The 15,624-nt window shown below is 42.4% G+C and overlaps 1 protein-coding gene across 1 annotated transcript in view; it reads left to right on the top strand.

The window, feature by feature from the left end:
- Positions 1 to 15,624, top strand: part of ppp2r3b (protein phosphatase 2, regulatory subunit B'', beta) — an 87,837-nt gene that overhangs the window by 476 nt on the left and 71,737 nt on the right. Inside the window, exon 2 of the mRNA XM_084310544.1 lies at positions 931 to 1,347. Within this exon, the coding sequence (XP_084166670.1) occupies positions 985 to 1,347 (363 nt within the window). The 5' untranslated portion in view covers positions 931 to 984. The remainder of the gene's footprint in view (positions 1 to 930; positions 1,348 to 15,624) is intronic.

The raw sequence follows: 15,624 nt of genomic DNA, 5'->3' as shown, positions 1-15,624 counted from the left end.
CTTAACAATTGTGTGTATTGAGCCGTACTGTATTGTACCCATTCTGCAATCTGTTAATAAGTTTTCATTCATTCATTCATTGGTTAATGGGCTAATAACAACGAACGTTAGTTAGTTTGCTCCCCCATCCCGTTGGCTTTGACAGTTCGCGCGGAAATGTAATATTACTAACAGTCCCCCCTCTGGCAACTCTTAGCTAAGCTGCTATTAAGTTACAAGTCAGTAAACTAGTTCGCTACCTTCATGTAGCGTGAACATGTTTTTCTTCCCGATGAATTGAAAATGGGGGACCTTGATGTAAACAAGACTAAAGTATTTTTCTGGTCTGCATCCTCTTAGCAGTTGTTTGTATTGAGCTGTACTGTATTGTTGTTACTATTGTACCCATTCTGCAATCTGTTACAGTTTTCAATCAATGCTTTGCATATGTCACAAATGTAACTACTATATACCTGTATATGTCATGTATGTCCCTATGCCATAAATGTCATGATGTCATGTATGTCATAAATGTCACTGAATTGAAAATGGGGGACCCTGATGTAAACAAGACCAACGTCTTTCTCTGGTCTGCATCCCCTTAACAATTGTGTGTATTGAGCCGTACTGTATTGTACGGACCCATTCTGCAATCTGTTAAATAAAGTTTTCATTCATTCATGAATTGAAAATGGAGGACCCTGATGTAAACAAGACAAAAGTATTTTTCTGGTCTGCATCCTCGTAGCAGTTGTTTGTATTGAGCCGTACTGTATTGTTACTATTGTACCCATTCTGCAATCTGTTAATAGAGTTTTCAATCAATCAATCAATCAATGCTTAGTTGCTCCAATGAACATAAGCAAAGCTGTTTAGCTTTGATTGTGTAAAGGAATCTATGAAGACTGTATTTGAATAAGCTCAGCTGATTTATTGTTTCTGACTCTACAGAAGGTGTTTTTTTTACGAGTAACCAGTCGATGATCTACACATCTACATTACAACATGCAGCCTCAAGTGCTCGAGCCTGTCCTCAAGATGAAGGTGGATGAGCTCTTCCTGCAATGGTTGACTGAACCCACCACCCTGGCGGTTCTCAAGGCGGTTCTCAATGACTATCTGGATCTAATAAAGAGTGGACAGAACGTTAACCTGGGCTGTGTGGATGGCAAGGACAAAAGGTCATTGACCGTCAATAAGAATAACAATGTAGTGTCCCAGAAGAATCTAGCGGAGAGGGTATCCACTCCGCTCAGCGCCCCCTCCAGCCTCCCCACGTCTCCCCCCCTGCCCTCTGGGAGTAGCAGTAACGCCCGGGTGACGGGGCCCAACGGCAGAGCTCTGCGGAGGTCCATCGGCATCAAGAAGGTAAAACCCTTAATCCCACCATGATAACTGTTTTTGAAGTAAACTATTTGCACACATTAGTAATTCGAATCGACCTGCATGTTGCAACCTGCACGTTGCATAGTGACGTGTTCCCTCCCGTCAAAACTGTTATGAAACCGTTTCACAGGTTGAAACAAGATTCCGGGGAACTGGTGCCACAGGGCTTTCATCCAGGATTATGCTCAATAATAACAGGGTGTGTTGTACTGTGAGTTTGTGCCTGTTGGGAGTCACCTGTCATTGCTGTGACTTAGAGTCACACCTTTGCATGGCCCAGCATGCTCCGCTCCGTCCCAGTCAGGACACAGTGTGACAATGTGTTTGTGCTGCGATGGTTACCTTTTGGCGTGGAGATGTGAGGAACATGATGACACTTTGAGATGGGTTACCTGGCATGCCTTGTCTATTTTTGGAATGGAAATGGTTTAAACACAAACGCATGGTCAAATCTGCCAACTTGGCAGTCACTCTGTACTATGGAGTGCTCGCAATCTAATCGAGCACTGCTAATCCTAGTTACTGACGTGATAATCACCTTTTGCAACTAATTAAATATAAAGGCTCAATCGCAGATTGACTCTGCACTCGAAGAGCCAATTGGTAAATATAAGTTTTCAATGGCTGTATTTTTTGCCTGTACATTATTATATATTTATTTATTACCTTTATTTAATTTTTTTAACAAACAGTTACACACATTCACACCTGTGAGCTGCCCAGCACAGCACCAGTCGGACACTGTTGGCCACTGAGAAGTTGCCATGCTCAAAGCATAACCCTTTCACTGCCGCACTACCAAACGAAACCCTTTCACTGCGACAATACACAGAAGGTTAACCCTTTCACTGCCACACGACAGCCGGTTAACCTGTCGGTTGTGTGTAGTAAAGGGTTAACCTTCTGTCGTGTGGCAGTGAAAGGGATAATGATCAGATGCATTAATTCATTCACATTGGTAATGTTTGGAAATATTGAAGTAAATAGACTTATTATATTCATAATGGATTAATTAAGAAAGACGATTGGTTTGAGAAATGCAAACAACCCGGACAGTTTCCTCTCCCCTCGTGTGCAATGATGATGGGTTCTGCTTCTGCCATGTTCTGTTTCTGTGATGGCACTAGGGCTGTGTATAGGCTAGGGTTGGGCGATTAACATTCTGTGTGTTGTCGCAGTGAAAGGGTTAACCGTTTGGTAGTGCAGCAGTGAAAGGATTAATCAAGTTTCAATTTAAATCGTGATTTTTGGCTTCCCACGGTCATGAAAACTAGATAATCTAGAGTTAAAACGAGTATAGTGCTGCATGCCGTGTTGCTCTCATTTTGTCTTGCGTTGTAAACACAGCGCACCCTTGACTGCATTGGCTTGTCAAAAAATCACTGTGAAAAGGGTTGATAAGAATATGGTGATACTGATGTATACTGTATCACAATACAGGTATCACAATTCAATATATTGCGATATATAGCAATACTACTATAAAACACTGCAATATATTGAGATTTCATGAGAGACATTTCAGAAAATGTACTCGTTTTTGTTTTTTGTGCAATTTGAGTGGAGAGATTAGCATTTGTACTATCAGCGGGAAATAAAGGCGCTTGCAGGATTCTAAACAAATGTAGAAAATAAACAAAAGTAGTATTAAATGTACGAGTATCTGCTACAAGTTTGATATTGTACTATAAAATGTATGGTGTTTCTTGTATGGCCTGAGAAAAAGTATATAGTAAAGGAATATCTATATAATATTGTGGGGAAAGTATCACAATAGCATGCTGTATAGATATTTTTCGCACAGCACTATGACGACTCGTGGAGATGGGTCTGCCAATAATATGAGACTAAGCTGCTCTGGGGTGTATGTGAATAAACGCCACGTTTAGGCCGTAAGAGTATATGGTGAAAGAACCTGGGGGTCTTGGTTTTACCCCATATAGTGAATTATGACTTGTTAAGCATATCCGCCTAGACACTCACCAATATTTATACAGGAGCTCTCTGAACTGATCTCACTATGTGTTACCGGATATGATAAGGTGATCCTAAATGGAGACTTGAACATCCATTTTAATAAGAAAACAGACTCCAAAACTATAGAACTAAAAAATCTACTGGATAGCTTTGACCTAATACAGCATATAACAAATGCAACTCACAGGCTTGGGAATACACTAGACTTATAACAACAACTGGGCTAAGCATAACAAATATCTCTAACTGAATTACCTCTCTCCGACCATCACTGTATATTTTTTGATACTCAAATAACCCTTACTAAAACAAAAAAAGAAATCATAGTTAAAAAGAGGCTCCTAAACGACAAAGCTGAATCAAAGTTCATTGATCTTATCAGACTACATGAACCACACAATCATGACAGCTCTCTAAATGAAATGGTAGAAAATCTCAATGATGCAATGTCATCTATATTAAATTCTGTCTCCACATTAAAAACGAAAAAGAAGAAAACTAGAGCCTGGTTAAACTATAATACGGTCAACGAAGAAAAAAGGAAATGTAGTGCAGCGGAGCGAAAATGGAGAAAAACAAAAACCACCATATGCTGTGATATATACAAAGATGCTTTAACTGCTTATAATAACCATCCGCTTAGCAAGGAAAGATTACTTCTCTAAAATCATTACAGAAAATGCTGGAAACTCCAGAATCCTCTTTTCCACTATTAATGTACTACTCAACACTGCCCCTACACCTCCTCAGTCATCAACGGTTAAGTGTGAAGAACTTGCACTATTCTTTAACAACAAAATAACCTTAATCAGGGCCAGCATTACTCATGATGGAAATAAAGCTGATTGCGGCAAACCGTGCAATGTAACCATGAGAAGTTTCACATGCATCACATTAGATGTACTCTGCAAAACTGTCTCAGAATGTAACTCCTCCACCTCAGACATTGACCCTATACCTACAGCTTTCTTCAAATGGGTATTTAATAGTGTTTCAAGCCCTGTGCTAGATATCATAAACACTTCCCTTAGGACTGGTATTTTCCCGGATGCCTTTAAAACAGCAGTTGTAAAGCCATTACTAAAAAAACCTAACTTGGATAGTAATGAAATGGCAAATTATCGTCCAATATCCAACCTACCATTCATTAGTAAAGTACTTGAAAAGATAGTTTCAGTTCAAATAAATTCCTTTCTTGAAGAAAACAACATCTTAGAAGAATTTCAGTCAGGATTCAGAAAATATCATAGCACTGAAACTGCCCTCACCAAAATAATCAGTGACCTCAGACTAAACTCTGACGAGAATAAGATCTCCATCCTTATCCTGTTAGATCTCAGTGCAGCATTTGATACAATCGATCACGATATTCTAATCGATCGTCTTGAAAACCATGTCGGTTTCTCAGAACATGTGCTGGGCTGGTTTAAAACATACATCAGAGGGAGGAAATTCTATGTTAAACTAGGAGATCACATGTCTGATATCGACAACAACTATGGAGTTGCACAAGGGAGTTGCTTAGGTCCTTTACTCTTCTCCCTTTACATGTTACCGCTGGGTGATATCATCAGAGAACATAATGTAGATTTTAGGGATGCACGATATTGATTTTTTGATACCGATACCGATAATTTTATGCTCCTCAAGCCGATAACCGATATCGATAACCGATATTTATTTTATTATAATTTTTTTTAAATGTATATATATATATATATATATATTTTTTAGTATTTATAAGCTCCGACGTCATCGGTACTGCTATCGGTACTCGAGAAATTATGGATTTTTTTTTTTTTTTTTGGAATTTAAAGTGGAAATGAAGCAGTGCGATAAATACATATTCATAGCATCACATTAGTATTTAGATAAGCCACAGAAGAAGTCACGTTATAAAAATAAGCAGTTTCTAAGAAAAAACGATTTGTTGTGTACATTTCTGAAGCATTTAGCATTATGGGCGCGGCCATTTTGTTGCTAACGTCATACCGCTGGTTGGGTGTATACACTCTGGTTAGCTGCCTGAATGAATGAATGAATGAATGAATGAATGAAAACTTTATTTAACAGATTGCAGAATGGGTACAATACAGTACGGCTCAATACATACAATTGTTAAGGGGATGCAGACCTGAGAAAGACGTTTGTCTTGTTTCCATCAGGGTCCCCCATTTTCAATTCATATAGCCTATAGTGAATGGGTCAGTCAGTAAATAAAATGTTGCCTACAAAACAACGGGACCGCGGTGGTTCTGTTTGTATTGTACTCAGGCGGCGCGACCAGCCTGTTGGACAGGGAAGGAGGATCTGCAGAGAACACTTCATTGCCTCGGATTATGTTGTTGGGGTGGGATGTTTGTCCAGAAGACCACTAATCAGCTGAAGCCGGACGCGGTTCCCTCGGTCTTCGACAGACAGACCGGCGTTAGCTCTCGGGAGCGATCGCTAGCTAGTTGGCACCAGCCGGGGACCGGCGTTAGCTCTCGGGAGCGATGGCTAGTTAGTTGGCACCAGCCGGGGACCGGCGTTAGCAACCGGAGCGTCGCGGAGCATTCAGCCTGCTGGCTACCTAGACCCACTTCAACCAGCGTCGCGGAGCATTCAGCCTGCTGGCTACACAGCTTGTCGGTGTGCTGGAGCCTCTGCAAGCTAACGGTAGCTAGCTACACAGCTTGTCGGTGTGCTGGAGCCTCTGCAAGCTAACGGTAGCTAGCTACACAGCTTGTCGGTGTGCTGGAGCCTCTGCAAGCTAACGGTAGCTAGCTACACAGCTTGTCGGTGTGCTGGAGCCTCTGCAAGCTAACGGTAGCTAGCTACACAGCTTGTCGGTGTGCTGGAGCCTCTGCAAGCTAACGGTAGCTAGCTACACAGCTTGTCGGTGTGCTGGAGCCTCTGCAAGCTAACGGTAGCTAGCTACACAGCTTGTCGGTGTGCTGGAGCCTCTGCAAGCTAACGGTAGCTAGCTACACAGCTTGTCGGTGTGCTAGAGCCTCTGCAAGCTAACGGTAGCTAGCTACACAGCTTGTCGGTGTGCTGGAGCCTCTGCAAGCTAACGGTAGCTGGCTCCAGGCTCCAGCACACCGACAAGCTGTGTAGCCAGCAGGCTGAATGCTCCGCGACGCTGGTTGAAGTGGGTCTAGGTAGCCAGCAGGCTGAATGCTCCGCGACGCTCCCGAGAGCTAACTCCGGTCCCCGGCTGGTGCCAACTAGCTAGCGATCGCTCCCGAGAGCTAACGCCGGTCATTGTCTGTCGAAGACCGAGGGAACCGCGTCCGGCTTCAGCTGATTAGTGGTCTTCTGGACAAACATCCCACCCCAACAACATAATCCGAGGCAATGAAAGTGTTCTCTGCAGATCCTCCTTCCCTGTCCAACAGGCTGGTCGCGCCGCCTGAGTGCAGCCAGCCCGAGCCAACATGTCAACAACACTGTTTTTTTCACTGGTAGTTTGTGGAAATTAACCAACTTTCCTCCCTCTCACATGGTAAAATTAGTTTGAACAGCCAGGAGCAATACAAACAGAACCACCGCGGTCCCGTTGTTTTGTAGGCAACATTTTATTTGCTGACTGACCCATTCACTATAGGCAGCTAACCAGAGTGTATACACCCAACCAGCGGTATGACGTCAGCAACAAAATGGCGGCGCCCATGTTGAAAACAGGGATATTATATTATATTTTTCAGACAAATAAGATAGATTTCACATTTGATTATAGAACCCTGTCTTACACAAGGTACACAACAAACAAACTAGGATCACATTGCTCACTGCTTCATTTCCACTTTAAAACGTCGCAAACTAATCTTGTTGGCCGTTTTCTATCTCTCCTCCCTGGGTCTCTCTCTGCCTGCGCGAGCCGGCTGTGCTCTTACACACACACACACACTCACAGCTCTGCTCTCGACAGCGTGTGCGTGTGCGTGTGCGTGTGTGTGTGTGTGTGTGTGTGTGTCGCGCAGGCAGAGAGAGAGACCCAGGGAGGAGAGATAGAAAACGGCCAACAAGATTAGTTTGCGACGTTTAAATTCCTCAAAAAAAGTCAGGGTCTATTTTACTAAAGTCGATGCTGACAACGCTCGTTGCCACAAGTGCAACAAGACATTTGCCAGTAATGTATAAGCGCTGGTACTTGTCAATGTGGCTGGCGGGGAGCAGCTAACGTTATAGCTCCGAGTAGAATAATGGCCGACAATCCGGAGGCAGGGAGCGAAATTAACTTTTTGACTCACCGGCCAGTGGCGGGTAGATGGGAAGAATCTACCCGCCAAGCATATTTCTTACCCGCCAACTTTTCTTTGATAAAACATTTTTTTATTATTATTTTATATAATTTTTTTTTTTTAATAAAATATATATATTATATAATCATACTTGTGATTGTGTTATCTGCGAGACATCGCCACCTCGCTGTCTGCAAACAGCTCCACTGTCTGTGTGTATACTCGAGTGGCCTCCAGCTCCAGCAAGGATTCTCCGGGGGTGCAGCTGGACCCTAAACGCTACATTCAGCATGCAAAAGAATTCTCCGGCGCTGCACCTGGACCCTAGTCAGCAGCCCTCACTCATGCGATGTAAACCAGGGACTCGAATACGCATGTTGTTGTTGTAGCCACATTGATGCCAGGAGCTTTCTGTAGCTACTGCTGGATGGCGTTGGGACAACGCCTCAGTGAACTATTTAGTTTACTGCGACATTTCGTAGTGACTAGTTACCTAGCCAACGGAGGTATTATGCACTGGACTATTGCTGATGGATTTGTTGATGTCGGGAGCTATCCGTAGCTAGCCGGCTGGATAACGTTACACAATGCCTCAAAGTCATGTATTAAACTAAGTGAATAGTTGACTGGGTCATTTTGTAACGGTAGCTAACGTTATCTCACGAAGGTCCCACACTGACCAGACTAACGTCACGGTGAGGCAATAGCCTCTGTTTACATGCAACAGGTGGGGAGGGGGTAGCAGCAGCAGCAGCAGCAGCAGTGCGCGCTTCATGTGTGCTGAGACAGCGAGTGAGAACTCCGCTAAAGAATTGGATCATGATTTTCGATTTTCACATGACTATTTGATTGAGCGCCACACGGCGCTCAGACGTCTCAGTGGGAGGCGCCAAACGTAAAAACTGAGCGCAAATGGCGGGTGGCGCTCTCTAGTTTCGGTCCCTGTCTGGAGGTAAATAAACGAACGAGAGCTTCTGATTGGTGGTAAGAAGAAGAGGTGGGTGCAAGCGGAGGGGCGTAATTGGCAGATCGACTGTCTGTCTCCGAATGTAACGTGACTACGTCACAGACAAGAAGGGGAGCGCTGGATTTGTGATAAACTCCCTGTTCCTAAACCACACGCTATCAGTTTTACCACAGTACTGGCAAAACGGGAGGAGGCTATAATAAAAACAAGCGCCCTTCATCCAAATCCACCCACACCGGATTTATTTTAACCAAAAAATTTATTATATGTTATCGGAGCTATCAATAACGTTATCGAGTTTATCGGGATGACGTCATAATTGCTGATATCGGCCCGATAATTATCGGCCCGATAATTATTGTGCATCCCTAGTAGATTTCCATAGCTATGCGGATGATACACAACTGTACATATCTGCTGAACCAAATGATACAGCGATTAGCTCCATTACAGACTGCTTACTGGCAATAAATAAATGGATGAGTAAGAACTTCCTGAAACTAAACGAGAACAAAACTGAAATTCTAATTATCGGCTCCAAAACTAAAAAAGAAACATTAATAAAGAACCTGGGGGGACTAACCCCTTGGATCAAATCTGAGGTCACTAGTCTTGGGGTTATCATAGATTCAGAACTGAACTTCAATTCTCATATTAGCAAAGTGACGAAAACATCGTTCTTCCATCTCAGAAATATAGCAAAAGTACGACCATTTATTAATCAGAACGATGCTGAGAAGCTAATTCATGCATTCATATCTAGCCGGTTAGACTACTGTAATGCACTTTTCACAGGTCTCCCTAAGAAAACCACAGAGAGGCTTCAGCTAATCCAAAACTCTGCAGCCCGACTGCTAACTAGAACCAAAAGGAGAGAGCACATTAGTCCAGTCTTAGCTGCTTTACACTGGCTTCCTGTAACATTTAGAATTGACTTCAAGGTCCTTCTCCTTACATACAAAGCTCTAAATGGACAGGGACCTAGCTACATCGCCAACACTCTAATAAATTACACACCAGCAAGAACACTGCGATCATCAGCTGCTGGACTACTAGAGGCTCCCAGAAGCAGTCAAAAGAGGATCGGTAATGCAGCCTTTATCAACTATGCCCCAAAACGATGGAACAAACTACCCCAAAACATCAGGGAAGCCAACTCGCTAGACATCTTTAAAAGACAGGTTTTAAGCTATCTCTTTGCTCAGGCATTTCACTGATAGATATCTGCTACCACCTAGTGGCAAGAGGAAACATCAGGGATATCCTGACACAACTTGTATTTACCTGCACTATTCTTACCCTGCCTACTCTTATACACTGCCTATCAAATTCATGTGTCGGTTATTGCACTTTTTACTTCTTACTGATGACTATTTTTAAACTGAATCATTTTAAACTATTTTTATTATTTGCTAGATCCAAATGTGAAACACTGTGATTATTTGTTCATGCAATAAGTCCCACTATTTAGTATGGGTTCGAGTCCCTGTGATCTAGTATCACTAAAGTTACAGTGTGGGTTCGAGTCCCTGTTAGTATCACTAAAGTTACAGTGTGGGTTCGAGTCCCTGTGATCTAGTATCACTAAAGTTACAGTGTGGGTTTGAGTCCCTGTGATCTAGTATCACTAAAGTTACAGTGTGGGTTCGAGTCCCTGTGATCTAGTATCACTAAAGTTACAGTGTGGGTTCGAGTCCCTGTGATCTAGTATCACTAAAGTTACAGTGTGGGTTTGTGTCCCTGTGATCTAATATCACTAAAGTTACAGCAATATGTACTGTGAAGTATGTTGGGAATTACAGGAGTATTACTGAATAGAGAGCCTATTAGGATGCTAGATCCTAATGTGCAACACTGATTTGCCATATCTTGCTATGCTCGCTCATGCCTGTATTTTTTATGTCCGTTCTATTTTATAATTTTTTGACTATTTTTAAACTGAATCATTTTAAACTATTTTTACTATTTGTGTTACTGAAAACTGTAAGCGGAGAGCCTATTGGGATGCTAGATCCTAATGTGAAACACTGTGATTCTACCTGTCTATCTTTTTATGCTCGCTTATGCCTGTATTTTTTACTGTTGTGAAGCACTTTGAACTGCAACCTCTGTATGAAAAGTGCTATACAAATAAAGTTATTATTATTATATGTATTGTACATCACAGAACAATAATGCATTAAAACGTTTTACTCAACACAGCCTAAAATATTAAAGTGTTATTAGTGATGCACCGATGTGAAAATTGTGGCCGATACCGATAACCGATATTAATATTGCTGTTCTGGCCGATACCGATATTTACCGATGTCGATATCTATAGAAAACACTTTTTTATGATAATCAAATAAAGAGCTATTTTCCAAAACGCATAATTTTTTTTACGTTTGTAACTTATTTTCAGAAATGACTGATATTTTTAAACTATTTAAGGCCAAACCATGTAAAAAGAAAAAAAAAAAGATAATACAAAAAAAAAAAAAGATAAAAAAAAACGTGTTTTTTTTTTTTTTTTTTTAATATCGGCCCTATCTTGATATCGGACCGATACCGATGTGTAAAAAAACGGCCATATCGGCCGATATTATATCGGCGGCCGATATATCGTGCATCACTAAGTGTTATAGTGTAGAAATCGTCGGAAAGGAGAGACGCACAATTTCTATCTTGCGACAACACCAAGTAGTGTGTCATTTATTATTTTTTAGCACAAGTGACAGCTGTCGGATCTATGCCGTGCTAAACTCTGACAGCTCCTCGTCACCAAACATTTTATCAAAGACATTCCACCAGCGCGTCTTCTCTAAGCCCAAACCCCAAAACCAACCTCATTAAAGTGACAGTGCCCCATCAATACATCAAAACAATCTAATGGTGAATTATGTCCATAGCACCCACTACAATAGAATAGTAGTACTTTGTACAGCTCTGGCTGCAATTGTAGCTTACCACCACCGACCGGTATGACTGTGTATGAACGAATAATGGACTTGTAAGCGATCTGGGGTCACTGGGGTGTCATGAAGAGCGCTATATAAATCCAATCCATTATTATTATTGTTGAGCCCGAGGGAAATTCAGCACCACAGATCGCTCACAATAATCATTTAGGTGGTCAAAAATAAGAATAAAAATACAGTAAAAGATACATTCTAAAATATGTATATTCATTCTAAGATGCACAGTAAAAATTTACAATGAAGATGTAAAATGTCCAGGAAGATAATGCAAGAATTTAAACTCATTGTGCTCTTGTGGAGGAACGGGTTGACTCTGTTTGAGGACTCATTTTAGAGGTGACGGTGACAAGGACAAAGTTAGTTCATCTTTACCACAGAGATCATCAGTGATTTCCATAATTCATATAACATAGTATAATCTCAGTAAGTTACGGCGAGTACAGTGATGGAATCTGTTCATCTCCAGACACACTTCATCACCTTTTTCTTTTTTTTTATTTGCTACCCAGAACATCCTTTCTTGATCCTCCAATCACAACTGTTGCTGTCAGAGGGGAAACAACAGTGATTGGAGGATCAAGAAAAGAGGGCGGGGTTTGAGATGGGTCAATACACTCTTGCATCCTTCACGTCCCAAAAGTCCAGCCCCTCGTCGACATGCATTTTGACATTTTGTAATGATGATTATTGTCTCTCAAATAATTACGATTTAATTAATTATTTGGCTTAAATCCCAAAGTGTGCCCATAATGGTGAAGTCGAACGTTGCTTTGCACATGAGCTTGACCCAGTCTCCTGGCCAGAGAAAGTCAAGTTCTCTACTGAACTCCTAACCTAAATTGTATTTGATTAGCCATGTTTTAAAAATGTATTTGTATGAACCATCATGATTTGATGATCCACAATCCCATTCCAATAATGATGTATGGTAGCTTACCAATAAGGGCCTTAAAAATTTACAAATACTACGGTTTGCTGCACCTCTCCATCAGAGAGGGCCAACCAACTTTGTCATAAAGGACACCGTGATGAGTGATGAATCTGAGAGCAGAGCGACGACAAGATGGGAGCACGGTAGGGGTGGACGGTATGGTCTAAAATTTATATCACGGTATAATTTGAAGCATAGACGGTAACGGTATATATCACGGTATCATCGTTTTTGATTAAATTTTTTTTTTTAATTTTATATAATTTTTTTTTTTTTTTTATAAAATATATATATTATATAATTAGACTTGTACTTGTATTATCTGCGAGACATCGCCACCACGCAACAAGCTCCACTGTCTGTGTGTACATTAGTAGCCTCTAGCTACGGCCAGGATTCTCCGGAGCTGCAGCTGGACCTATACTCGAGTAGCCTCGAGCTACGGCCAGGATTCACCGGCGCTGCAGCTGGGCCCTAGTATTGGTATAACGTTAAATCACATTCACAAGCCCTCAGCTCGAATACGCATCGAATCAGTGTTATAAGACATTGATATCAGGAGCTATCTGTAGCTACTGCTAGCCGGATATATAACGTTAATACAACGCCTCAGTGAATTATTTAGTTCAATGGGACATTTCGTTTTGAACGGTGAACTAACTTGTGTTAACGTGAGCTAACGGCTAACGGAGCTATCATACACGTCTACTCTCTACTAGACTTGATGGAGCGTTTGTTGATGTCAGGAGCTATCGGTAGCTGGCCGACTAGATACCGTTCGGTTAGACAATGCCTCATCATGTATTAAACTAAAAGTGAATAGTTGACTGGGTCATTTTGTAACGGTAGCTAAGCTAACGTTAGCTCAGGGAGACGTCCCGTCCCACTAGACTACTAGTAACCCGTGTTTACATGCGTGCGGGAGGGGCTGGCATGCCCACTGCGCGAAGCCTCCTAAATAACTTTTTCCAGTTCGCACATATCTATTATCTATGACTAATTCTATCTATTTTTAGGGGCAAATGCGAGTGAAATAGTCGCGCTGTGGTTACATGACGTCATTGCTATTTTAGAGCTGCACTACCGGTTACACGGTATAGGCAAAATCCATACCGTAGAGCAAATTCATACCGTTTATACCGTATACCGTTTATACCGTCCACCCCTAGAGCACGGCACGACCGGCACGGCACCTATAGACTGACCTCTCCACAGCTCCTATAGACTGACCTCTCCATGGCTCCTATAGACTGACCTCTCCATGGCACCTATAGACTGACCTCTCCATGGCTCCTATAGACTGACTCTCCACAGCTCCTATAGACTGACCTCTCCACAGCTCCTATAGACTGACTCTCCACAGCTCCTATAGACTGACCTCTCCATGGCACCTATAGACTGACCTCTCCACAGCTCCTATAGACTGACTCTCCATGGCTCCTATAGACTGACCTCTCCATGGCACCTATAGACTGACCTCTCCACAGCTCCTATAGACTGACCTCTCCACAGCTCCTATAGACTGACCTCTCCATGGCTCCTATAGACTGACCTCTCCATGGCACCTATAGACTGACCTCTCCACAGCTCCTATAGACTGACCTCTCCACAGCACCTATAGACTGACCTCTCCACAGCTCCTATAGACTGACCTCTCCACGGCTCCTATAGACTGACCTCTCCACAGCTCCTATAGACTGACCTCTCCACAGCTCCTATAGACTGACCTCTCCACAGCTCCTATAGACTGACTCTCCATGGCTCCTATAGACTGACCTCTCCATGGCACCTATAGACTGACCTCTCCACAGCTCCTATAGACTGACTCTCCACAGCTCCTATAGACTGACCTCTCCATGGCACCTATAGACTGACCTCTCCACAGCTCCTATAGACTGACTCTCCATGGCTCCTATAGACTGACCTCTCCATGGCACCTATAGACTGACCTCTCCACAGCTCCTATAGACTGACCTCTCCACAGCTCCTATAGACTGACCTCTCCATGGCTCCTATAGACTGACCTCTCCATGGCACCTATAGACTGACCTCTCCACAGCTCCTATAGACTGACCTCTCCACAGCACCTATAGACTGACCTCTCCACAGCTCCTATAGACTGACCTCTCCACGGCTCCTATAGACTGACCTCTCCACAGCTCCTATAGACTGACCTCTCCACAGCTCCTATAGACTGACCTCTCCACGGCTCCTATAGACTGACCTCTCCACGGCTCCTATAGACTGACCTCTCCACAGCTCCTATAGACTGACCTCTCCATGGCTCCTATAGACTGACCTCTCCACAGCTCCTATAGACTGACCTCTCCACAGCTCCTATAGACTGACCTCTCCACGGCTCCTATAGACTGACCTCTCCACGGCTCCTATAGACTGACCTCTCCATGGCACCTATAGACTGACCTCTCCACGGCTCCTATAGACTGACCTCTCCACGGCTCCTATAGACTGACCTCTCCACGGCCTCTTCTGCAGAGATTCAGGCTATTTAACGGTTTAACCGCTTGATCTGAATCCGAGTGATGACCTCAGTAGGTGACACAGGATATACATTTTGACCAATTTGGAAACTTGGAAGCTTTTATTTGATATTTACCGATGTCGATATCTGTATAGAAAACACTTTTTTATGATAATCAAATAAAGAGCTATTTTCAGAAATGACATTTTTTAACTATTTAAGATACGTTAAATTTTCTTTTATAAAAAAATATTTTTTATTTTTTATTTTTATTTTTTTTATATATCTGCCCTATCTTGATATCGGACAGATACTGATGTGTAAAAAAATTACCATATCGGCCGATATTATATTGTGCATCACTAAATAAAACGTCTCGTACGATCGCCATCATGCGAGTATTTGATTGTCGCGGCGGCGTGATTACATGAATATGTGTAGCAGGACACTGTGTAACCCACATGTCATGAACTGAGCTTTGATTTGGTCTCTAGAAGACCCCTATGCTCTGCATCTTCTGACCGCCTAAGACCCACTCCTATCCCTGGGGGGTCATCAAAGTGAGGCAGGCTATTCTCTATCTTCGCTTCACAATGGTGGAACGAACTTCCCACCACAGTCAGGACAGTTGAAACCTGCCACATTTTCCACACTTCTTCAACCAATATCTGAAAAAAAAATAATAATAAAATTACTAACCTTCGTACTGTCTTTTA

This window comes from Notolepis coatsorum, assembly GCF_963971535.1.
Source record: "Notolepis coatsorum genome assembly, chromosome: 3".
NCBI lineage: Eukaryota > Metazoa > Chordata > Actinopteri > Aulopiformes > Paralepididae > Notolepis > Notolepis coatsorum.
This window is presented reverse-complemented; position numbering and strand designations above follow the sequence as displayed.